Source organism: Corvus kubaryi, unplaced genomic scaffold (genome assembly GCF_017639235.1).
Source record: "Corvus kubaryi isolate FWS band 111438036 unplaced genomic scaffold, C.kubaryi_AGA036_p1.0 split3-73, whole genome shotgun sequence".
Taxonomy (NCBI): domain Eukaryota; kingdom Metazoa; phylum Chordata; class Aves; order Passeriformes; family Corvidae; genus Corvus; species Corvus kubaryi.
The window spans coordinates 37,966,754-37,991,385 of record NW_024582091.1 but is presented as its reverse complement, the minus strand read 5'-3'; the positions used below and the strand labels follow the sequence as shown (position 1 = coordinate 37,991,385).

Sequence of the window (24,632 nt, the reverse complement as noted above, 5' to 3'; positions counted from 1 at the left end):
GTATGATACTCAAGAATAGCTTTCATGTGGTAAAGTCATGCAGGAAAAGAACTGTTCTAGATTCCCATTCCAGGTCTCCCACTTAACGCTTCTGTGGCTGCAGAGTGGCCAGGGAGTATCACAGGACCATATTACTGCACATAACTTCTTTTTCCCCATTGACTTGAGGATGTCTCCCAGGTACTGGAAATCTCAGTTCAGTTCCCTCCTCTGCTTGAGACAACTTGAACATGTATTTGTAAATTTCAAGAGAGGGCTCAGACCACAGGTGTACATAGCAGAGTTATCTGGATTTTTGGACAAAACTCCATTGAAAGTAGGATGTGCAACATGGAACATGACAGTCCCACTTCCCAGGGGAGCAGGCAAAAGCTGAGGTCCCACTTGCTCAGTGCTGATGGGCAGTTCCTGTAGGCAGGACCCAGGAATCTGCCAGAGCCCGGGAAGGACTCTGACCTCTGAAACATTAGGAGGGGATGGTATCTCTGAGGAGAATCCCCTCAGTAGGAGAGAAAACATGACTTCACATCCCAGGACAGTATTCCAACAGATGAGCTGTAAGAGGAAGAGGGAGTCCTTCTGACAGACTTTTCAAAGCCACACTTTCTATTCCTACCCCATTTTCCTCGTCTCTCTTTTACCACTTCCAAAAATAAAATGTTCCAACAGCAAAGAACTCACTCTATGTTGAACACAGCAGCTTTGGTTCATCATTCCCTCCCAGTCTGTACCACACAGTGCAATCTGAGATGGCTCTGCTGGGGGTTTTGTGTCTTCTAGACACAGCAATGAACACATTTACATACAAAGCTCTATGAATAACACTATTTTAACTAGAGATGCCAAAATCTCTTTTCCCACATTGTGTCTTCAGTCAATGATGAAATACAGAGAAGGCAGAGAGAAATGGCATTAATTTCTCTCTCTGTCTGCTTTACATGTCCCCACATATCTCAGCAGGATTTCTGGAAATAATGCAAAGCCTCTCCAGTGCTTGACATGCAGTGCCTCCAAATATGACAGAAGAGCTCTATAGCCAATAGGCAGGAAAATTTGCATAAAAATGGAAACTAATTTATCTCACCATAAAGAGAATATTTTGTGTCTGGCAAGCAGTATGAGCCTGAATTTGCATACATTTCTTGCAAACAGTACTACAGGCACTGTCACACCCATTCTGCTGCTACTATGATAAAAGCAAACAGCATTTAGCTCAACTGTTACATGTTGTTTGATGAACAGGTTGTTTTAGGACATAACAAAAGACACCTACCTTGTGCAAATGTTTTTAAGCATAAACATGTGCAAGTGTTTATAAGAAAAAATCTTTTTTTTCAACATATTTTTCCATTTGCTCACCAGCTTCTTGATATTTTCTATGGAATAGCAAAACAAAGCCATGCTATGTTCTCAGCAGGGCTATTTTCATAGTAGAACAAGTTTCAGAGTTGTGACTTGGTAGTCTTCCACTATTAAAAACATAAAAATAAAAAACCTGATTCCTTGTCCTTCCTTCAAGGAAGGAACTGGAAGACAGAATTTCCAGTGGTATTCCTGGTATCTCTGTAAGCAAAAAAACAACAATAGCAAAAGTTTAGCATACCTAATGGAGGAAGGAAGAGACAATGAAAGCAATGTTTGTGTTTATTTTCTTAAGTGCATGCACTCAACTATCACTGACTTCAATGCAAATGCCATTTTCCATAACATCTAAAGTATGAGACTGATGCTGTAGGAGCCATACCCTGAAGTAGGAAGCACAGTATAAAATTAGGCAGGCAAACAATCAGCAGTCTGCTCTGAAGCTACCACAGTGCAGGGTGGCAATGTACAGACTCCTTTTGCCAAATCTGCCTTATTAGGAGTTTTCCCACATACTCTTCTGTTCTCATTTTGCTTTTAAATAAATAGAATCCAAATAGAAAGCAATAGGCCCCTAGCTACAGTAAACACAGGTGGAAAAAACAGAATAAAAGTTAATTTCCTGTGATCTTACATACAAAGAAGATTAAAAGCTCATGCTGGGACTTGGTGTGGCCTTTTGGAACACAACCTGCTTTCCCAGCTTACTTGTCTGACCTCTGTACTAAATGACAAAACCTATCAATACAATATGCAGAAATGATGTCACCCCTTTGGTACTAAGGGTGAGAGATGGCTCATTTGGGATATTTGTTTTAATGATATCACAGTCACACATCGTTTGGTTTGAATCGAATAGATGCTTTTGAGCTTAAAAAACTCTATTCATCTATCTATTAAAATATTTTTTTGTTTTTGGTACTCCAGTATGCTCCCTAGTACTGTTGCCATTTAAATGACTTCATAACTGATGCAGTAAACATATTCAAACATAGAAATACTTCAGTTTTATTTAAAAATTGAAACAAATATAACTATCTATCTCAAAAAGCAACAAAGACTTAAAAATCAGTTTCCAGTAACTGCAATGGAAAGTCACAAGTGGCATGTGCAAATTCACTGAGAATCAAAATCATCTGTCAGATCATCATCTGAACCAGATCTGTCAATAAGACTCATTTGCTTCACAAAAACTGCTCCTCCAAAAAATGATTGCCCAGTTTATACTTATGACCATAATAATAAAAAAGGTGATGCAAACAGGATTAGTTCAGTTGATGGGAGCATAGCGCTAATGACACCAAGGTTTTGGGTTCAATCACCATAGGGACCATTCACTTAAGAGTTGGACTCTATGATCCTTGTAGGTCCCTTCCAAGTCAGAATATTCTGTGATTCTAGGATGTGTCTGTAGCTCGCATGTGTTGAACTGAACAGCATCGGTGCAAATTTCACTTTCCATAGGCTTTACAGGTTGATGGTGATGCTATAGGATCTCAGTATTATGTATAATTAATAAGAGCTAGACATGAAAATAAATCTGAATTAATACAAGAACTTAAAATATATTAGTCTAAATGATCATCTCTAAATTAAATTTTTCATTTTTATATGAAGTTTTCATTATACTTACCTGGTCTATCACCTCTATTTTCAAACTCAAAAAGATCTAAAATTCTCATGAAAGGCATTGCTGGAAATATATCAAAGATACTTGTAGCCCCCAAATTTTCCCAGCTTCCTTGCTTTACTCTCAATACCAGCCATCAATGTTTCAAATGAAGAGCATAAATTAGTTCAGGATATCCTTGTTCTGAAAAGCAGTAAAGAAAAAGATCAACACAGATCACTAGTACTTGTTGAATCAACACACAAAGAAAGAAGAACTTCAGCTATTCCCCCACAATATGAAGTCAAACCAGTTTTCTTTTGCATGCAGTCTCTTCACGAAGGAAACCACAGGGATGTCTACAGTGGACGATACCTGCCATAGTTTTTATAACAAATGGACTGTTCTGACAGCGTATCTTTTCAGCATTTGCCCTATGCCCAGTTGGTATAGGTATGTGAGTTTATACATCCATTTTGGCTCCTCTAAGTGTGCTCACTGAGCTCTATGGGTTTAGATGGCGTAAGTTTCTGAAAGTAAAACTTATTTGTATCATATATACTTCTGCTGTATTTACTGTGATCTGTTAGCATTGCAATGATGCCTGCAGCATTCTGTCAAGTATTAGTCTACATCTAAAAGGTGTACTGAGAAATATTTTTCATAATACTTACCTTTAATTCATTTAACTGTAACTGTCATTTTGTTCCAAAAATTACACCCTGATAAGAGCAGTTCTTAATTTAAACCAACTGCTCTCTACATGTATGGATAAGACTGTCACTATGGTAGCAAAACACCTGGGATAAACTCCTAGGTCATTGAAAAAGCTAGTTTTGCCAGTAACTTCAGGAGACCAGCATTCAGTCTTCTGCTTTACAGAACAACAGATAATGAAGCTTTTGTTAAATGTTCTGGCCTACCTCTGCTCTCTGGCGGATGTTTTCCTTGGTGAATTTGCCACCCGTATCAGAAAAAAACCAACTTATTCTTTCCAAAATAAAAGACAAGACCCTATATCTTTACAACACATGTTTCCTTTAATAAAAGATAATGTGTTTACAGTCTCTATGCTTCCTCATCTTGCTTGGACTTCATCACCTTGGCTTATCTCCCATGCAACTTGTGTTTGCACATTCAGTAGTTTACACTGGAAACAGCGTAGTCAAAGAATATTCTTCATTGCACAGGCAGAATTTCATATGTACTCTGTATTGATGTCTTTTCCTGCAACCAGAAACAAGGACACATGAACTTAAGTCCTTTGGTGCTCCATTGGTATTAAAACTACAGCATCCCACTTTTGAAAAACAGTTCAGTCACTTTTCTGAATGAGATCCACACAAACAAGAGAGCGTGTTTCTGATGTAAAACCCAGATGCACAAGCCATTCCTCACTGATGAGAATGCAACACTGGCCAAAGTCTAGTCCTTAGGGAGCAGAACAATGCTGTGTAAAACATGGACAAATAATACAGGATTACAGTAACTGTATTAATGGTAGAATACTACTTGCTTCCTATGCCAGACAGACACAGAAAACACTTGTAGAGGCTTAGGAGATTCCCAAACACTCAGCCTAAAATCTGAGCGTCTATTAAAGGTTTGGACTTATTTCTGCTGTTGGTAAACACACTGTTTCTAAGTCTGAAATCATTAAAGGAGTGTTCTCAGCAAAGTAGATGCAAAGAAGCAGAACCTTTTCACATTGCGTACCTGCTCTCTCTGTCAAGAGCTCCCATGCCCTCTCTAGGTGATCATTCCAAAAAGATGGACAATACAGCTAGGTTGCTGTTTCTCACACATCATCAAAATCTCAACCCTGCCTCATAGGTGTCAGAGATAAAACTCCCATTAATCCAAGATGGGATCAAATTTCTCAAATTCAGCAAGTCACTCCTAGGAAGATCGACTACAGGTGAAAGTAGTCAGGCTATTGATGAGGAGGTGAGTTAAGGCAGTCATGACATATGGTTAGGTGACCTAGAGTGGACAATTTGAAGATTATTAGCTGCCCATGTGTCCCCCAGCGGGCATACTGTCCTGCAAAATGTGCCTTTCAAGATATGAAAGACCCCCACAGCTTTGGCTGTCTGCTCTCAGGCTTAATAGAGGATTGATAGTTTAAACACAATGCTCGCAGCAATATTATTAATAAAATAGGTGCTCAAGGTTAATAAGCACATCGAGCTATCTCACCCCATTGCAGTCCTCTTTGCAAGTGACTAATAGTTATTTCCACCTTTTGGCATTTTATAAGCAAATGGCACTCTCATTACAGCTGTCCCCTGAATTACTACTACTTCCATCATTACCAGGACAACAGTACAGGTTTCACAAAGCAGCTCCTGACTTACACTGCCTCCTGTTCAGGAGCAGGCATTTCCCATATCTGTTGCAAATTAAAACCTGAGTTCCAGGTACTCAATACATCTAAAATTCAGATCCCAGACATTGGCTTATGTGAATTATCAGTAAATCCTATAGAAAACCACAGGCTTAAATGTTTTCTTCCAAAGAGGGTAAAAGGAGAGAAGGCAGAAAAAACGTCATTTTGATTACACTTTACTGTTGTGGCTGGATGGAAGTGAAAATTTTATAGTTGCCCTAACCGAGTTATTCTTACTTTTTTGTAGGGTGCTGAGTTTTTTGGGTAAAGTGTTCATAATTTTATCTCATTTCTGTGAGTTTTACACTAATGGCTGTTCTACAACACAGCATAGAACCTGAGGGAATCCATCCCATACATCCACTAACACTAACTTTTAACTGATGCAAGCATTTGGTATTTGCTGTTGCAGAGAATGCACAGAAAGCAGAAAATACCCAGGTAAGTGTGAGACACCAAGATGTCCAAGGAGTACAACACAAATTTTTAGAGTCAAATATCGCAAATTCTGCATAAACAACCTGCAGGCTCATTGAGAATCAGAAGAAAAAGAATGGCATTGAAATAGGAATGACAAGGGAGAGATCCCCATCTCACTGCTTTATAAAGAAAACTGAAATAGAATATTGCCCTGATGAGAATTTTCTTTTAAAGTGGCTGTAAATAAGCTGCAATTAGCACAGAACTAGTAAGATACAAAATACCCTCTCTTATGCTACTACTTTGGAAAAACTCCAACAACTTCACAATTAAAAAAAATATAAAAAACCAAACCACAAAATATATGCTAATCTTCATTTGCAGATTTATGAGTTTATGTATTTTCCCTGGAATACTAATCTTTATTTTATTTGTTCGCATTAGAATGATTTCAAAAATTCCTCCTCAGGCATGTCTCATCATGTCATAATTATTCATCATCATGAAGGCTTCTAACAGCCTCTGGTTACAAGACCACGATGTTTTCTAATAAATTATAAAGTGAAATGATAATTTAGTCTCCATAACAAATTAGTCCTTGGCTTCTTAGCAAAACTTAGTTCCAAAAAATAATGTGTCCCCTAGTCTAAGGAGAGATGGACTGCAATAATCAGTTCACCTCACTCTTTCCCTGGAAATAATCAACATATCTGAATGCTTTCCAGTTCCAACCAAACAGGACAAGCCTTAAAGAGCATATAGAAACAGAGTCTGAAGTAGCTTCTTTGAGCTCTCAGGTCTTCTTCAATGGGAGAGCAGACCAATGAGTTAGCATCTCAAAATGGAGACAAAGGAAAGATTGTAATGAAATGCCTCAGGCTTGATTTGGAGCAGGATCTCATGCATTTTCGCAGACCTTTGGCTAACATTTCCTGAGATCAATGGAAATAGTCCATTAACTTCATGGCTACTGGTGTGCATACCAAGGAGGGGAGACACAATGTTAGTAGATAAACAACAGGGGCAACCAACATAAACATTTGGACTTGCTACAGTAGGTAATCAAGTTGACAGCTGTTGAGTTGTGAGTATATGAGCCCCAGGAGTAAGTACTCTTAAGGAAAACCTTATTTTGTGGATACTAGTCTAATCTGGATCAACCCTTTACAGGAGTAAATAATGGGGTTTTGTTTATTTAAACTTAGGTGTCTGCAGTATCTACAAATGTATTCTACTGCATGCAGACAAGGCCAGCGAGATGTTTCAGGTGTCAAGGGGGAAGCGCTCATATTTCTGGAATGGTGGAGGGAAGATTTATAAAGTTTTTACTGGCCTGAAGGAAAGAAAGTAAAAACATCTGCCAGAGTCATGAGTGGATTGTTAGCTAAATTCATTCAGCGGAGGAGTCTGAAATAGATCATCTCTGTCTTCAGAAGTAAGCACTAGTGGAGTAATCAAAAATAATTACTACAGAGGAGTCCAGGACATACCTACAGGGAATAAAACTAACGTAAAAATGTAAATTAAATTCACAAAGTATGGATAGAAAAGCCAGCAGTTCTTACGCTCCTGTGCTCACACCATGTACTAACCTTGCTTGTACTCTTATAAAACAGTAACAGAAATACGTTTTATTTGAGTCTGGAATAGTACTTATGAACATGTCATTAAAAGAGGGACAGTTGCAGACAACAGAGGTTGCTACAAATACAGCTGTGATCACACTACCCAGATCTTCAATGTTATAAAACATCCATTGAAAGAGACAAGCATGGATTTCATAGAATCACAAAATACCCTGAGTTGGAAGGGACCCACAAGGATCATCAAAGTCCAACTCCTGGCCCTGTATAGGACAGCCTGAAGAGTCACACCATTGACCCGAGAGTATTGTCCAAACACTTTTTGAACTCTGGCAGGCTGCTGCTGTGATGACCTCCCTGGGGAACCTTTTCCAGTGTCTGACCACCCTTTGGGAGAAGAACCTTTTCCTAATATCCAACCTAATTTCCCCCCAGACAGCTTCCTGCCATTCTCTCAGGTCCTGTCACTGGTCACCAGAGAGGAGAGACTGGTGTCTGTGTCTCCACTTCCCCTCACAGGGAAGCTGTAGATCACCATGAGGTCTCCTGTCAAGTTTCCCCTTCTTCAGGCTGAACAAGTGACCTCAGCTGCTCAATTTCAAACTTTGGCATTGCTTGTGATGTTTCTAATGTGCTCTAGAAGCTCACCAATGCAGAGAGAAGTAAACATGAGTGGGTGGAAAAAAGGTTCAAACAGCTGAGCAGCAGTGACAGTAGTACAAATTTAAACAACTCTCTCCCTTTTTAGGTTTTGAAGAAGATCAAAAGGAGGCTCTGCAGTTCCTGAGGTGCTCTGTCATGAGTGTGTTTGTGCTTGCCACTTGGCACTATTGTATAAACAACATACAGTACACCACAAGGAACAGTGACGCGGCCATTTCCCACAGCAGCCCTTTCTCTCCCCTCGTAAACAAACCCAAGGCTGTGCGTATCCTTTACTGCCGCCCTGCCCTCTCCTCAGGAGCTCACATGAAAGCACTTTGACTGTGTTTTGCATTAGTTTGCTTCCAGTGCCAAACAGCCTCCGGACTCCCCAAGCGCATACCGTGAGCCCCTGCTCTGGGAGGGCAGCCAGCTGGGCTGGGTGAGGCCCACGGCCTGGGGCTCGCCCAGGTGCCGGCAGCGAAGGGAAAGACCCCTCTGTGACTGTGCAGTGGATGGCCAGACCTCTGGGTCTGCTGTTATCTGGAGGATACGCTCCGTACATCTGCCCTGGAGCAGCCGGAGCACAGGGGAATGGCGGTGCTTGCAGCCCGAGCTGCTTGTTTGACTCTGGATGCTAATGCCCAGCCTTCCCCTTGCACTGACGAGTTTCTTTGGTTAAACTGGTCAGGCCCCAGGCACATGATTTCTTCAGGGCTACTGAATATTGATTAATCCCATTTTGGCAATGGTCAACATCCTACAAAATGTTGTACAGAAATTATTTTAATTCCTTTCTTTCTGAGGGCCTGCTCCTCTACACTGCCCCTCCACTGCTTTGGCTACAGGTGTCTGACCCCAAAATAGCATGAACTGGGTTTGTGTAACTGGAGTGTGGAAGGAGTTCAAAACTATGTTTCTCAGTCTGGGCCTCCACAGGAGGCCAACTATAAATAGATGCAAAGGCAAGGATAATTGGCATGTAAAATGAGTAATGCCACAAGATCACCCTAGGAATCTTAGCAAAATAAAACTTTTGTGGCAATTCTACCAACTTGTGTTCTGGTTTTCCTCATCTGATTTGTTTCAGATGTCCCACTTTCCCTTTCTTCTTTAAACAGCAGTACCTTTCCCTGGGGTCCCAATACCATATTGTATAAATTATATGTATTCCAGCCTGTAATAACTTTCATAGATTAAGCAAAAAATGACCACATAAAAGATGAGTAACCCTAACAAGCCTGGTGCTTGTTTAGCTTTTTAGGGAAAATTAGGCATGTTGCGAACTCAAAAAACCTTCCTGTCTCATGGTCCGTAGTCTCCCAATTGAGTCTTCTACTATGGGGACTGCTTTACGTCACTGTGAAGAGATGCCTTGAGCCCAGGTAGTTTGGAAGGAAACTAGAGTTGTAAAAGCACACCTTTTATACTTTATTCACAGGTAATGATTTGACAAAACATGAACTTACAGGGCAGAGTAACTGCTAACCTATTGCCCATCCAGACTTTCTCCAGGAAAACAGCCATACAAGAAATTTCGCATGTAGGACAACAGAGAGGAAACTGGAGAGAAAACAGTTGACATGACCTCTGTTTCTAACTCATATCATGTTTTGTTTTCTGACTCTTAACAGACACCCACCTCAGACTTGGATCCACTGGAATTCCATGGATTTCATAAAAACAGAATTTGAAACTCTGTTGTGGCGAAAGCATGATATAAAAAATTTACAAATTTGTTTCTAAGAGCCATCAGAATAATTTCCCTTTTGGCTTGTGCTAAATCCTAGGGGTGGAGAACGAAAAAAAAATAGCTCCCATAACTGAGCTCTTCAGAGTAGAACCTGAAATTATGTCCTGACTACTCACAGCAACCAGGCAGGACCAGCTTTCATTGCCCTGCAGAAAAAGGAATAAACATTCTCCAGAAATCAGAATGCACACTGAATTATCACAAAAAGTTGTTTTGGGTAGCGGCAGGGAAAACAGGGTAAGAAATGAAGTTTTTGGTCAGGTCAAGAGAAATGATCAGTATCTGAAGTATGGAAAACCACTGCTATCTGTCACCGCAATTGGGTTGTTTTTTTTTTCAAAAGTAAAACCCAAGGATATGAAAAAGGAAAAGAGTTAAACCACAAAGGATAAACGCTCTAGCAGACAGAAGACCTCAAGGAGAAGTCTGTCAATCATATTACTAACAGATACACCCCATGGAGAATTAAGTGCCAGTAGATAGATGTTGAACGCAGACTAGATTGTGTAGTGTGTTTCAGAGACACAGACATCATCTTCGGGGTGGTGATGAAAAGAGCTAGTCAAAATTCAGAGAATGGAATGTAGCCCTTAAATATCAGGAAAGAAAAGGTCAATTAATTTAGTTTATCTTAATCTATGCTGGTCACAGCTATGAAGTGACAGAGCCTCTTCACACTGATGTCACGTTCCAGGTCTCAGCCTTCTATCCCTCCTTCCTGGAGATTAGCTCCAAACAGAAAACTATTACAAAATAATCTATGTCTGATAAGAGCATCCAATATAAATGCACAAATCCTTCTGTGTTCATACACTAGCAAGGTGACATGAGAAGCTATTCTAATTATGCGTGTCTAATATGTGGAAAAAACACATCTGTTGTTAACTCTTTACATAAAGCTGGGAATCAAATGCCCTGTGTCTGACCTGGGTTTCCACCTAGAAGGAATGGCTGAAAGATTCCTCTGCAAGCTTAAACTGAAACCCTGTGGCATGGTTCAACTGGAGAACTGAATTTCTTCTTGGATGAACAATTCCAGGAGAACTTTCAATAAATAGCGAGTAAAGGATGCTCTGAGTTGTTGCCCCTGAAAAATCAGGCGTAAAAAGACTGTGAAATGAATTCAAGGAACAGAGGGGCTTTTCTGCATTGCAAAAGGTAACTTCAGAAGGTTAGGTCAATAAACCTGTAGTATGTCAATAAGCCACTATACATTTTAACAGCCCCTACCCAAACAAGACTATTTCATTTGGATATTTTGCTATCAGAAGGTCAACAGTTTAATTGCATCACCTAAACAGCAACCCAATTAAAGTTACCTCACCAATGCATAGATACAGTTCAAATAACTCTCCCAAGCAACATAAATGGTCTTAAAACGGCACCCTTTATAATCACAAAGGAGATCCTTGGGTGACCATCAGAGAGATGAAAGGTGAACGACACAGCCCTTTACCCACACAGTCTGCTTTTATTGCCTTTCAAAACAGAATTGTATTGCTTTTAATGCTTTGGCATGTTCTCCAGGTTTTTTCTGCAGCAAGATCAGGCTACAGGCAGAAAAGCACTGCTAACACTACAGTGTCTTAAAGACTATTTTTACTGTTCCTGATTTACTTCTGACCTCCTGATTTTTTCTTTTGCTTGACCTTTTACATGAAGACAAGGAAAGAGTACATTTCATCTGCTGGTTGAGAGCATTTTCTTTTCTTCACTAGCAGAATTATAGGTTTTTAAGTGAATGTCAGCTATTCTGCCTGCAGGCTTTCACTTCACAGCAACTGTATACCTGGCCTTTTCTTTCCTCACTAGTAACAGCCTTTGTTAAGTAAGGCAATGTTTAGCAAGCAAGACCTGCACAGCCTCTAAGAGTTGTGCTGAATGACAATGTTTTGGAAATCAGCATCCCTTGGGAGTCAAAATTAGTGACACGTAGTCAGGTGCTTTCTTAGTGCTATTGGCTTGTTTACCAAACCTGCATATTTCCCATCAGGGTTCCTCTGAATCACGACGACGAACGTCACACAAGCCCCTTCCCAATTGTGGGTTGCCTCCCGACCAAAAACTGCTGCTTTCTGTTGTCTTCCTTCACCGCAAACTACAGCTCAAAGCATATGGTCCAAGCCAAGGTTAATGCAGATGCTTTTGTGCTGAAACTACCCATGTCCTGAGCTAGAGAGAGACAGAAAAGGTTTGAGAACCTCATCATTGCATTAGAACCAGGGCTATGTTAGCAACCTTGCATATAGGAAAGCTGAGAACAAGTCAACCCCTTCTCCTCCTTTCCCTTGCTCTCACAGTTCCCTAAATTGTCAGCCCTCAACTGTGTCCTGTTCCCAGTTGCCCTGGTTCTTACACTTGCATCCAGAGCCTTGGGAACAGCAGAAGCAGCAGGAGAGTCATAAGTAGGACACTGAACTGAGGTGGGTGTTGCACAGGACCAAATAGGTTCAGATCCCAGCCAAACAAGGCTGCTGCCTCAAAGACTTGGAGCTGAACAGACCATGGTGCAGCCTTCGCCTTCCTGTGGCACTCCCATTCTAATGAGACACTTGAATACCCCATCTCAGTTGTCACTGCTGCATCCGTGGCCTTCTTCCTGACAGCTGTGTTTGTCCCTGCTGCCTACGCAGGTAAAAAAGGTAGAACCTTATTCCCACCATCCTGTTACAATGAGGGAGCAACAACAGCATTGGCCTGAGACAGGGAGCCTCTTCTGGTTAGAAATTCCAGGATCTTGGCACTAAGAGACCTTGAAGCCATTTAGAGAAGGTGTTAAGAGAAAAGAGATCAAGATACTAGGGAAGGTGCTGGGTGCAGGTTTCCTGAATTTCCTCCTTAGGACTCCACGTCCTTGTTAGGACACAGGATACACTAGCACGGGGCAAGGGGGCAGCAAGGTGTTTGTGCAAGTCTTGGGCAGGAGTTATGAAGGGCTCTAGAGCCCATGAAAACTTACCTGGCTTCTTTCTCCTTAGCTGGCTTATAGCATGGACATAGATATTCAATTACCTATCTTAGAGATTTACTGTCTGTAGTGTGCACTTGTCCTGCTGACCAGCCTGAAGGCAGCTGTGGCCAGCAACTGACTCCACCACATGACCAAAAGCTTATCTGCCATTTTTCTTGCTTGCACCATAACAGAGTATCCAAGAAAGTTAGTCTGTGCAACTTCACTGTCTCCTTGTGCACAACAAATGACCTGTAGCCCATAAACTATCAGAGAAAGGATATTATCTTACTTCATCCTAGCTACTCTGAAATTAAAATAACTGGAAAGCCTCCTCTTTTCCCTCTGCAAGAAGCTTCACCCAAGTTTCTTCCAGCCTGATGCCTGCAGTGTGTAAACCATTAGGATCTCCTGCCAAAATTATAAATTTCTAGTCAGTCTTTAGAAGCAGCAGCGTCATTTTCCTAATCGCACAACTGGGAAAACAGGATATGAAGTCCCAGTTAAATTAATTTAGCAGGTATCCCCAGACTAATAAAAATTTCCTTATAAAAAATTTGAATGTCTCTGTTTTCCCCACTTTTCAAAATCCAAACAGTGTTTTTCTGTACTCAAAACAACAGAACTCTCAAAAAGGCAATTCTGCCTAAGAGGTATTCTTTGTCATATGGAATTTAAATGTCAGACTTTTATTTTTTTATTAAATATTGTAATCAAAAATACTTTCCATTACATTTCTGTCTTCAGAGCTTAGGAAAAGCTGTTGATTCAGCCCATTGCTCCATGTGTTGTTACTGAAATGCCTCTTGCTGCCTCATCCACACAGAAAGACTTGTTCCTTTTGACAATAGTTAAAGCAGTACCAGATATCCCCATCTTCTCCAAGTATAGATACAGTAGTACTGGGACAACTGTGCCCTCTAACAGCATGGTTAAGAACATAAAAACATTCATGGTGGATCAAAAATGGTATCTAGCACAATGTACTGTGCTTGACAGTGGCCAGCAGCGGATATCAGGGAAGAATAAACTAGCATGGAAAGCTCAGACTGACATTCTGCAAGATTTCATACTTGGTTTCCAGGGATTTATGTATGGCAGACACCTTAAGCCATGGTGGGTATGTTTGTGCCTTTTAACTCTCAAGCCATCTTTCATCTATAGACCTTCAAAGCCAGTTTCTGAAGCTCTGAGAACTTCTGGACCCCAAGACATGCTGTGGCCAAGGATTGCATAACTTCAACATGCAGCAGCCTGTGAAGACGTTATCTCCTGTTTGTTTTGAACCTGACACCTGATGGTTTCATGGCACACTCACCTGCTTTGCTAATAGAGGCAACAGAGATAAACTCTTTCATAATGACTTTTTCCTTCCTACTCTGAGTTTTATTGACGTCTAATTTAAGCCTCCTCCCACATCCATCTTTCACACTGCAAAACCACACCCGGCTGCTTCTGGTAAAGAAGCCTCTTAAGGAAGGGAAGAGACACCTTTCAACCAGAAGAGTAAGAATACAAAAAATACACTAAGTGATCGGAAAAGTCACTTTTTTCAGGTTGTAAGTAGTAGTGCATTTATGCCAGCTACTTTGCATTAACTGCTTATTTACATGCCACTTCTCTGTAATAAACACAAAGTACATTATCCTTCAGGGAGAGTGACTCATCACTGAAACAGAGATAAAATTTATCAGGTAGTAAGAACGCATACCCAGGCAGGTACCAAGGAGCAGCTGACACCCACGCTGTACTTATGTCTTACTTTAGCCTAGTCAGGCCTAGTCCAACTGAAGGGGCCGTGCTTGGAGATGCTGTGGTATTGTCTGGTCAAACAGCCCACTGACATCCCAACCATCAAAATCATTTCAGCCTCCACTGCCTCTTCTCCTTGAGCTGTAGCACCACTCTGCAGACTAGAAGGCAGCCCTTTCCTCACCTCCGCCCGTGCTCACACCCCCAACTCCCAACCCTCCTCTGCCAGAGCCTGGTGTCCACACCCTCCCCCAAAACAGACCCTACTGAAAGACCCAGACCCCTGTCAGTTGCTGTAAACTCTATAGGAATGCCAGGGCCTAAGAAAATATCTTTACAGACAATGATATTTGTGGTTGGTTTGTGATCACATCAGCTGTCCTTAACCTGGACAGATGATCTGGTTCATGGTGAGAGACACAAAGAAAATTTCCATAGTTAGGATGGCAGGCTAACATGCTGACAATTCTCCAGTCAGAAGGAGGAAGGGAATATGATGAAGGCTGCTGGAGGAAAGGAGAAGCCAGATTTCTCAAATAACCAACATTTCTTAGGTATCTCACAGGCTGGTTTGCCAACAACCAAAGCTGTATACTGAAACCTTCACTGAGACAATATAAAACCTTTCCTCCTAATCACAGTCTTGATGCAATAATGGAGTAAACAGTTGCAAGATAAGTGCATCACAAACAAAATGCACTGTTCTACAGACTGCATCTCTTTCTATTGAAATACAGATCTTTGTACAAAGAAGTTAATTACCCATAGGGACTAATTAATTTATAACAAACCACTGGATCACTAGCCCTTCTAATATATCCTTTTTTAATTGATCATGGACACACCTGTCTCAAACCCGTCCTACCTTTTTTCTGTTTGCTACATAAGTGACTTGACTATTCAAATTTCCTTTCTACCTTCTCTCCTTCACAGGATGCTGAAGCAACCAATTTTAGAGTCATTCACAGCATTACAGAAGAAAGAGCATAACTGAATGAAGGCCCAGGTCAACTAGTGCCATGAAATTCCTAGCAGGAGATAAACCCATATGATTTTTAAGTATAATTCCTGCCCATTTCTTCAGAGTAAAGCACACACACACACCTGCCTCCTGTTTTCTGCCCTGATGAACAGAAACCTCTGTGATTTTATCAGTAACAGCCCTCAGAAAGCACTTCCCTCATTAATCCTAAATAAAGTGGACTTTACGAGTCATCTCAAAAGATAGGATTCTTCATGTCATTCTCACGTTTTTTGAGGTTATAAGACTCTCAACCAAGCAACTCCTTCCTTCTCACCCATGTTTCTGAAGGTTTATTTAAATGATTTACTGCAACAATTAAAAAGCTGAGATAGATCATCCAGCATTGTTTAACCATGTGGTCATAAGTCATTAGGTCATGTGGTAAATCAGGCCAAGCACTTCTTGTAGTAATATACCTGTGTGCTAATTTTAAAATGGATTCTCTGCCGTTCCCAGTTTATGAACTTTTGAGACTTTCCCCATTAATGCTTTGTTAGCACAGTTTATCCACTGGACTGCTCAGTCCAGATCAGTGCTGTGTAGCCATAAAGAAATGATGCGCAGAAGGCAACACAGAACCTTAAATATGATTATCAGTGCGCACCAGCAGCTAATTGAAGTTCTCCCACCTTTCTAATTCTTAGTGTTGATACAGGGTATCACCTGCCTAGCCACTTGAGTCATGTAGCTGTCACAAAAGTACAGCAAGGAAGGGACATGAGAGATAGTACCGATCAAGGCCATGCACAGAGGGGATCAATTTTATCTGGATTATCCCAATTGATAAAAAGCCTTCTGAGGATTTTGCCAAACTTGTTCCTGACCCCAAGGAGTCTAGATAAATTATGTCAATCTGATGTTCATCCTCATCTCATTTTATTATCAACTGAATCATACTTACATTACAGTACTTAAAATACTTTACTTTTGTTATTATTCAAATCCTCTGTAATCTATACAAGCTTGAAGAATGCTTCAGCCTTTTCTAGGAAATTCAATGTCAGTCTGTTCTACATTTCTTTCATGCAATTATATCAGCTCTTCAGAAATGCTGACATCACTGCAAAGTGATTGATCAGAGATACTGGAATAAGGAGAGGCACTGAAGGAACTGGAAGAGGAATATCCTGCATTTGCCTTTGAGGCCACAAAAACAGCAGCGGGAAGGAAGAATGTCACGTGAAAGCATGTCTCCTCCAGACAGCATCTCCCCAGATGACAAAAGAAATTTAAAATAAATGTTTATGCCACAGGAAACAACAGAAAAACAGGAACTTTCCTGCATAGTGTCAGGGAAACAAATGCAAGTTTCAGAAGAAGGCTCTAATTACAACTTTTTAGCTATTTGAAGTCTCCTTAAGCTTGCAATGTTTCAGAAGTAGAAGAGGACAGATTTGTCACCAAAACATCCATTTTTCTTTTTCCTTTCTGTGCCTTCTTTACTTCTTCTTTATAGTCTGACAACAGCTGCCCAGGATGTCTACAAATGAAGCAGGGTTTCCTGGCGCTCTTATGCAAGTTAGGCCTTTTGAATGGCTTTCAGATGCACAGCTTAGAAGTGCATTAAATGCCAACAACCACAGCCCTACCCCAAACTTTTGCTGCTTCTTTAATGTTATCTTCTCACACAAGTTTTCACTCCCATTGTGCTGATGGCTAGAACCATACTCCTCTAGTATGAAATCCCCTAATGTATGCAACTGCATTTGCTGTATATTACTTTATCGAAGTCTGTCTAGTTGGTTTTTTTTAATACTTTGTCAGCACAATATCTGAACAAACTATTTATTTTAGCAGCCCCCAAAAGATAATCATAGCACTTTTTTTTGTGGCATTTTGGCACTTGGAAAGCACCCCTGGGCATAACTCCCATAAAATTAATTCAAAGTAGGCACCTATGTCTAGACAGCTTAAATGCCAATGTATTGCTACCTATAAATCAAGGTTTCTAAAGACCTACAGACAGAAAATGTTCCTGAGAGATCTCTCACCTTGTCTGTTCTCTTCAGCTTTAACCATTAGTTTCCACCAATAGGTCCGTCATTCCAACATGCAGTAACTGCTGCGAGTTGTGACAGCTTAGGGTGAAACAGTCTGGTAAGTGTGACCAGTGCTACTGGCTCCAAATTACTGAAAACCCCAAAGTCTTTTGGTACTAAAAAGTTGGCTGATAGTTGTAGGACTAGTTGAAACTGTTTGAATTACAACAGGAAAAAAACAAAACAAAACAAAACAAAACAAAACAAACAAAAAAACCCAAAAAAACCCAAAAAAACCCACCCAAACTTTTAGGCATATTATGCTGGCACAGTCAGGTCAGGTTTAGATTTTTTCCTTTAAAAGGTTTTTCGTATAGTCTCTCTAGAAAGAATACCAAAAGGAAGGAGACAGCAACAAATGAGCAGAAATGTAAAGAAAGTGACAGAAACCACTTTGAATTACTGCTGTTAAAGTTTAGCCACTGAGCCAACTTCTCTTCATCCAGACAGAAATGTACTGAAGCCTGGCAGGAGACAATGCTCCTTCTCCTGCAAGCACACTGGGTGTCACCTTCATACCACTGCCATCACAAGTCCATGACAACTTATGTTTTCCTCTAGTAAATCCCTCGGGATGTTAAACAGGATGCAAGAGTCTTGCTGTCTGTAGCCAGGGACATCCCGAGTGTGTACACCTGGAGTGTATACTGCTCTGAAAGCCAGACTGCTTCTGTCAGCACATATTCAAAATGAACAGATGAATTTGTGTGTGTCAGTATTTTATCCATCGAGGCAGGAAGCAGGAAATTCTGCCTCAGAACTAGATCTGTCAATATTTCCTGAAATCGTTGGCTATAATGAAGTCTCGTACATGTTCTGGTTTTCAGAGGCTGCTGGTAATTTGTCCCTTTGAACTAAAAAAAAGGCAAGAATTATATTGTTAGACTCTAAATAGATTTTATTTTCTGTTTGTTCTTTGGAAGTTTTATTACAGAACCTCTCTCTTCTTTTTACCATCTGACTGATAGGAAATCAAAGGATTCTAAAATGGAAAACATCTGATTGTAGAAATGAAGCAATTAGCCAGCATCAATATCAACAGCTTATCATTACTGACAAAAGCATGTCTGCAACCTAGGATCTTTAAAAAAAACATTTAAAAAAAAGTGCAGCAACCAGGGCTAAGATCCCTGCCAGCTTAATGGGAGAAAGCAGTGGCAAGCTAACTGATACTAGCTTTACTTATTATACTAGATTAACATATTTGCTCTTTGCCCTTGGAGCATTTTATTGCATATGATAAATACATAACAAGTAATCACTTCAAAAGAGTTAATAAAAAAAAATCGGGTAAAGCAACTGCCATGTCTATTAGGCTTAATGCTCCTATATTCACTTAATGGTACTGCATAACCAAAAGGCTATCCTGTCTTGCACATAAAATACATAAAACCAGCAATTTTTGTTACTGAGCTTTAGAAGATACTAAATATATTTCAACAAATAAACTTTTAGAAGACATAAAAATGGATTCTGAGAAATACTGTTAGTGACACACTAAATGGAACAGTTTGAAATTATGTCTGGGAGTTTATCAGAATTAAGACTGTTTTAAAGACTCCTGTGGCAAGAGTCAGAGAGGAGGCTCTGGGCCTCGTTTCTACTCTCTGCATAAGGCTGCTGAACTCCTGTTTGAGAGTTAATGATGCAAAAAAAAATTAAGTCTTGCCATGCTGACTCTGAATAAGCCTTATGTGATCTTTGACATAGGGATTAGGCTACAATGCTCTCACAGATAAGCCAATAATCAAAATCATGTTTTGCTTGGAAGTGTTTTTCAGTTCCCACGAATTTTTCAGGGTTTGTACACAACAGTAACAAAACAGCAATAAGAGCTCTGCCACTAAATCACTTTCCTTAGCAAACCAGGAAGGAATAACTGAATGGCCTTGGTCTTTGATGTTTGAATAAAAACACCAAGAGTGATCCCTGTAGCCATATAAAGTGGCCTTGGTATAATCAAAGCCCAACTATATCTGCTTGCTTCACCCACATTATGCAAGATCTCCATGTGACATACAAAAATGTGCAAGTCTGCTCGGCCGAATTACTGGAAATAAGTGCCAATAGACTTGAAGGCAATTTTTGAAACATACAGGGAAAGGGTAGGAAAAAAGGAGACAATTTTATTCTTTGCCTTGATACAGCACCACTTACTACATTATTTTTTTCTCTTCTAATAGAGCAACATCTCTGTTTTCCTAATGGAATAACTTAAGGCTCTCTCCTGCCACAAAATAGGTGGTTATGAGTTCCTGCTCTATCACCTATCCCTCTAGAATATATAATAAAGCAATACATATGTATAATTATAGATGATAATACAGAGTAGAAAATATTACACATATGATTGAAGTTTTAAGTCCTGTCTCATTAGGACTTCATGCAAATTACTGAAATTAGACCATCTCTCTGGGCACCATGGAAATCCCATCCTCTCCCCTGCCTAATAATTTCCTCCCAACTCGTCCTTGGTCTGTCTCTTCAAACTTGGCAGAAGCTGGCTGGCTCTTTTCCTTCAGACCAGCTTTCACCCTAGGCTCTCTTGCCCTTGGGAAGAGGAAGGGCTGAGAAAGTGACAGACAAAACTGGGCCAGACCCCTCCCACTGCCCCCGGTATCTGTAGGAGTGGCAACTGCTGCAAGAGAGGAAAAGGAAGAGAAAAGTGCTGAGGAAAGGGAGAGATAAGGAGAAGCTGCAATGGATCACAATACATGAACATGCAGGTGTGTAAACTACTAAGACAAAATGCTCAAAGGCAAGAGGATTAATAGGAGGCATCAAGGTAAAACTGGGCCAAGTGGAATGACATCTCTACACAAAGGGACCTAACTTAACAGCTCTGTATAAAAATAACAACCTGCCTTGCCAGCCACATTCTCCCTTTGGCCCCCAGCTGTTTCCACTTCCTTAACATATGTTGAACCAAATAAAGTGTTTACTAATTTCCCATCCAGCTTTTTCAAAAAAACACAAGAGCACACACTGCCAAGGCCGGAAGAAGGTGAAAAAGACCAGGCAAGAAGAACAGTAGAAGATAAAACTAAAGTGTTTAATCAGTGTGTTTCTCTGGGGTTTTCTGCAGGTCTCGCTTAACTGCTTCATTACCAGAGCTGGCACCAAGATGAACAGCCACAGTTACAGTTTTATGGGGGCCAAGTGGATGTCCAGGGCAAGAGACATCACAGTGGATCTGTTCTCTCCACAGGGGAGCCAGAAGTATGTTTTGAGTGGCTAGTAATGATCACAACAGAAAAATAGTATCTACAACACATCTGTCATTCATACTCTAGAGGAGGTGCCTGAATTGCAGCCCCCTGTACAGTCCAGAGGCAGACAGGAAAAGGAGTTTTTTCCAATTTTCTCCTTTTAGCAATTCTAATAATAATAAAACAGTAGTCAAAAACTGTTAGTATATTTGCTGTTTGTCTATCACTCTTTCATCAGCATGGCTCAAGGATAATTAATGCATGATTCCCTGGCAGTGGTCATTCTGCTTATTCATGAACCCAAGTTAATAACCCAAACCAGTAATTCCAAACTGCTAATTCTCACCCACTTGTATCACATAAACAGCAATGAAGCAGATTTATTCATTCAACAGGGAGAGAAGGAAAGGACTGAGACCAAAATGAGAGGCTTGTTCATATTCAAATGCTCTGCTGCTGAATGTGGTGCAGTTGTGCACAGCTGGTGCGCCTCTCTGCACTCTTCATATTGATGCAGCTAGCTGCAAGAAGACACTGTACCTGTAAGAGAACCTCCATATCTTCATAAAGATGTTCACAGCCTAATCTATTCAGATGTAACTGTTACAATCTGTTTCAGTCATGCTTTCACAAGATAGTTAAAAGCCAGTGAGAGAGCTCCAGGCAGCGACTGACCACAGAAACAAATTTCCCTTGGTTCCTTTTCTCATGCTTTTCCTTGTGAGCACAACTTTGATGGAGCAACAGGTAGCACAACAGATGAGTTAAAAACTGCAATTAAAAAGTAATCCTGGGATTAGCAGGTTTAATGAGTCCAAATCCCTGGAGTTTTAATGAAGTAAAAACCTGGAATAGTAGCATGCACCTCCAGTCTACAGAGAGGTTTGGGTTGAGTTTGAAGCTTCAGCATTTATTGTGCTTTGTTTCCTGCTATCTCCTGCACCTAAGATGATTCACTTAATGAAGGAGAAGAGCCTTATAAAACTTTTTCAGCAGGTTTCGAATCAGCATGCAGCAACTACAAAGCAGAACAGGGAAGAATTCTTTTTCTGTTGTAAAATTTAGGATCTTTGTTGCTCCCACATCTGCCGAGCAAGAGGGGTAAACACCGTCATTCAAAATCTCAGTTGATAGCTCTTCACTCTAAATCTGCAGCGTCTGGGTAAGTTAAATCCATGGATGGAAGTACAAGGGCATACAATCCCATTTCTTTTCTATTGATTAGGGTGACTGCTGCTTGTGAAGAGCCCTGCCTCCCTGCCTTGTCATGCTGCTTAAGGTCAGATTCTCTGCAATCAGAGAAAACAGCATGAAAAAGCAGAGATACTGGACTTTTTCCTTCCTCGTTCTAGTTACCAATCTTTCAGTTGTCAGTGACTTCAGCACTGCAATCTAAGTGAGAACATGGGTAAAGGAAGTTGTCAGTGTCCTTATCCTTCTGTTTCCTGGTATCGTTCAGAGCCAACTTGACTTCCAGTGTCTTGCAAAGCAGTTTCGTAGCTGCTCTGATCCATTCTCATGCACTATCATCCAGAGCACAATACATCCCAGCCATGACCCTTCCATCCTCCTCTTGGCACTGTGACTCTACAGGCACAGCAGAGAATCATTAAGCAGGGGATATCCCCTTGGGCTTTCTTCAGTACCTCTTGTTCCTTCTCAAGGGTGGTAAAGGAGTCTGGATAATGAGCCCCAAAGAACTAATTCACAGTAGCTTTCTACGGGAGGCAGAGTGATTAAAAAGGACTGAAAAGCTTACACAGCAGCTGCCAGCCCAGCAAATAGAAGTGTTCTCCATACTGAAAAATGTGGAGCACAGGTTTTGAGCTCCTTGACAACACACCCCTCTATGGAATAGAATGAAACAAGAAAAATACAAATAAAAGCTACTTCACTGCTGTAGTTAAGACACTTCCTGCAACAGATGCAAAGAGAAATTTAAATTAAAAAAAGAAAGAACACATGCTATAGATGAGTGAACTACATAGCAGCCACTAGACATATATGTTCCCATTTAGCCCAGAAAAGTCCAGTCTTTATCCTTCTACTGAGGACAACAGCCTATTATACTGGACTTTCTTCCATTCTGTACCTGGTCAGAAAAATCTCTCCAAGAAGTGGTGTTAAAGAACCATATTCCCTACTTTATTTGACTCTGAATGATTAAGACTTTTACCAGTTGCACTTCTGATGTGGTTTATTCTTAATCAGTCTGACATTGCTTTGATTTTACTTCCACAACTCCCTGATCTTGCACTGACTTGTCCTCCTGTGCCATTGGGGTTAAAGCTCCAGCTTTCAATCCCTTTTTAATTTATGTGCTGTTAACACATTCTTAAAGCACTTTTAGTTAAGGAAAGGCAATCTCTCTAAATCACCTCAGCTTACACGGAGGAAATTCTCTTAGGGTCTGTCATGAATCTCAGGGACTACAGTTTAGGGCCATTTTTTAATTATCTTGTTTCTATTGGGTAAGTCAGAGAGGGAAAGCAGGATGAGTTTACAGAGGCAGGAAAACAAGTGCTGTTGCTTACTTGCTCCAGCTTGGTCACACTGGAACAGATTTGTGTCAAATTCACTGTGTTATAGGAGCAGCCTAAGGCTGTAAAACAATTTTTTTGTTTCAGGGCACATGAGCTGCATGTCAGCCATGGAGCACACGAGGTACCAGTAGGTGATAAACTTGGAGCCTCCTCTCTGTGACAAGGGCTGGCACCATGTCTGCATTCAGATGCAGCTTCACATTTGCATTTCAGCAGGGACAAGTAGACAGTACCACTGGGTGGGTACACCCCTTCCATTTGTACTGCCCTCCCTCACCCACTTCCAACTTCTTTTTCTCGGGCAGATGGCACTCACCCATGTTTTTCCTTATACCTTGCATACTTCCCTCTTCACCTCATCCATCTCTGCCATTATCTTCTTTCTTGATTTTGTCCAACTGCTGACGTGAACCCCATTTTCTCTTAGAGACCTCGGTGCACTCTCCCAGGAACTGAATAGATGGTAACAGAACTGTACTATTTCCCAAACTGTCATTTATATTTCTACAGTGCCTTCTAGCTGTGCATCACAAAATGCTCTGAAAGGATGAGCTGAATAAATCAGCCACACTGCATTTCTAAAGATGGGAGTGCTAACCTCTTTCTAAGTAGGTGAAACTGGGCACAGAATTACAAATTGACATCTCAAAGATGGGTCATCTCAAGGCCAGCCTTGCTATGCAACCTACATTTCTTACATTTACCAGCCTTGCTGTGATCTTGTGCTCTGTTCAGAACTCTCCTTTCACTTCACTTTAATACTCCTTTGTGATTCTGTATTTTATTTTGTTTCTAAAATTCATATAGTTTTGGAGCTGTTGATATCTAATGCCTATGCAATTATCAGCCCAGAAAAGTTGCAACATTTCAGAAAAAAACCTAGGGATCTATAGAGGCATCTGAAAACATGAATTTTGTGGGAAAACTCTACTAGGAAAAACAATCTTGCAGGTAAAAGCTAGGAGAACTCACTAAGAGTATAAATCGCCCGACCTTGTAGCCACAAGTGGCTCTTCCAAAGGGAGGAGACACACTGAAGTTGTTGGGTTACACGGTGTCCTTGCTGTTCTCTTGCTGGGAAGACAGGTGACCCAAGTGTTTCATAGCAGTGACGTGCTAGTGCCCCTAGGGGAAGGAAATTATTCATTCCTCATTTGTCAGCTGACTTATGACTACCTTGGCTGTGACGTAAGTGAGGAAGCTTGTCAAGCAGAGGAGGGAGAAAAAAGATAAGGGGGTGGGGTGATTAAGGGGGTAAACGTGCAAAGAAGAAAAGCGTATTACAGATCCAAGCTGCTATCCCGACAGCACTCATGTCTTCTGCATATCTGTACGGTCACTAAAGACTTTTATTTCC

At 40.7% G+C, this 24,632-nt stretch overlaps 1 protein-coding gene across 1 annotated transcript in view; it reads right to left on the bottom strand.

The window, feature by feature from the left end:
- Nucleotides 1–4,023: 4,023 nt before the first annotated feature.
- The window catches only part of IYD (iodotyrosine deiodinase), a 54,975-nt gene continuing 34,366 nt past the window's right edge, over nt 4,024–24,632 (bottom strand). Inside the window, exon 6 of the mRNA XM_042017440.1 lies at nt 4,024–4,198. Coding sequence (XP_041873374.1) covers nt 4,151–4,198 — 48 coding nt within the window. The 3' untranslated portion in view covers nt 4,024–4,150. The remainder of the gene's footprint in view (nt 4,199–24,632) is intronic.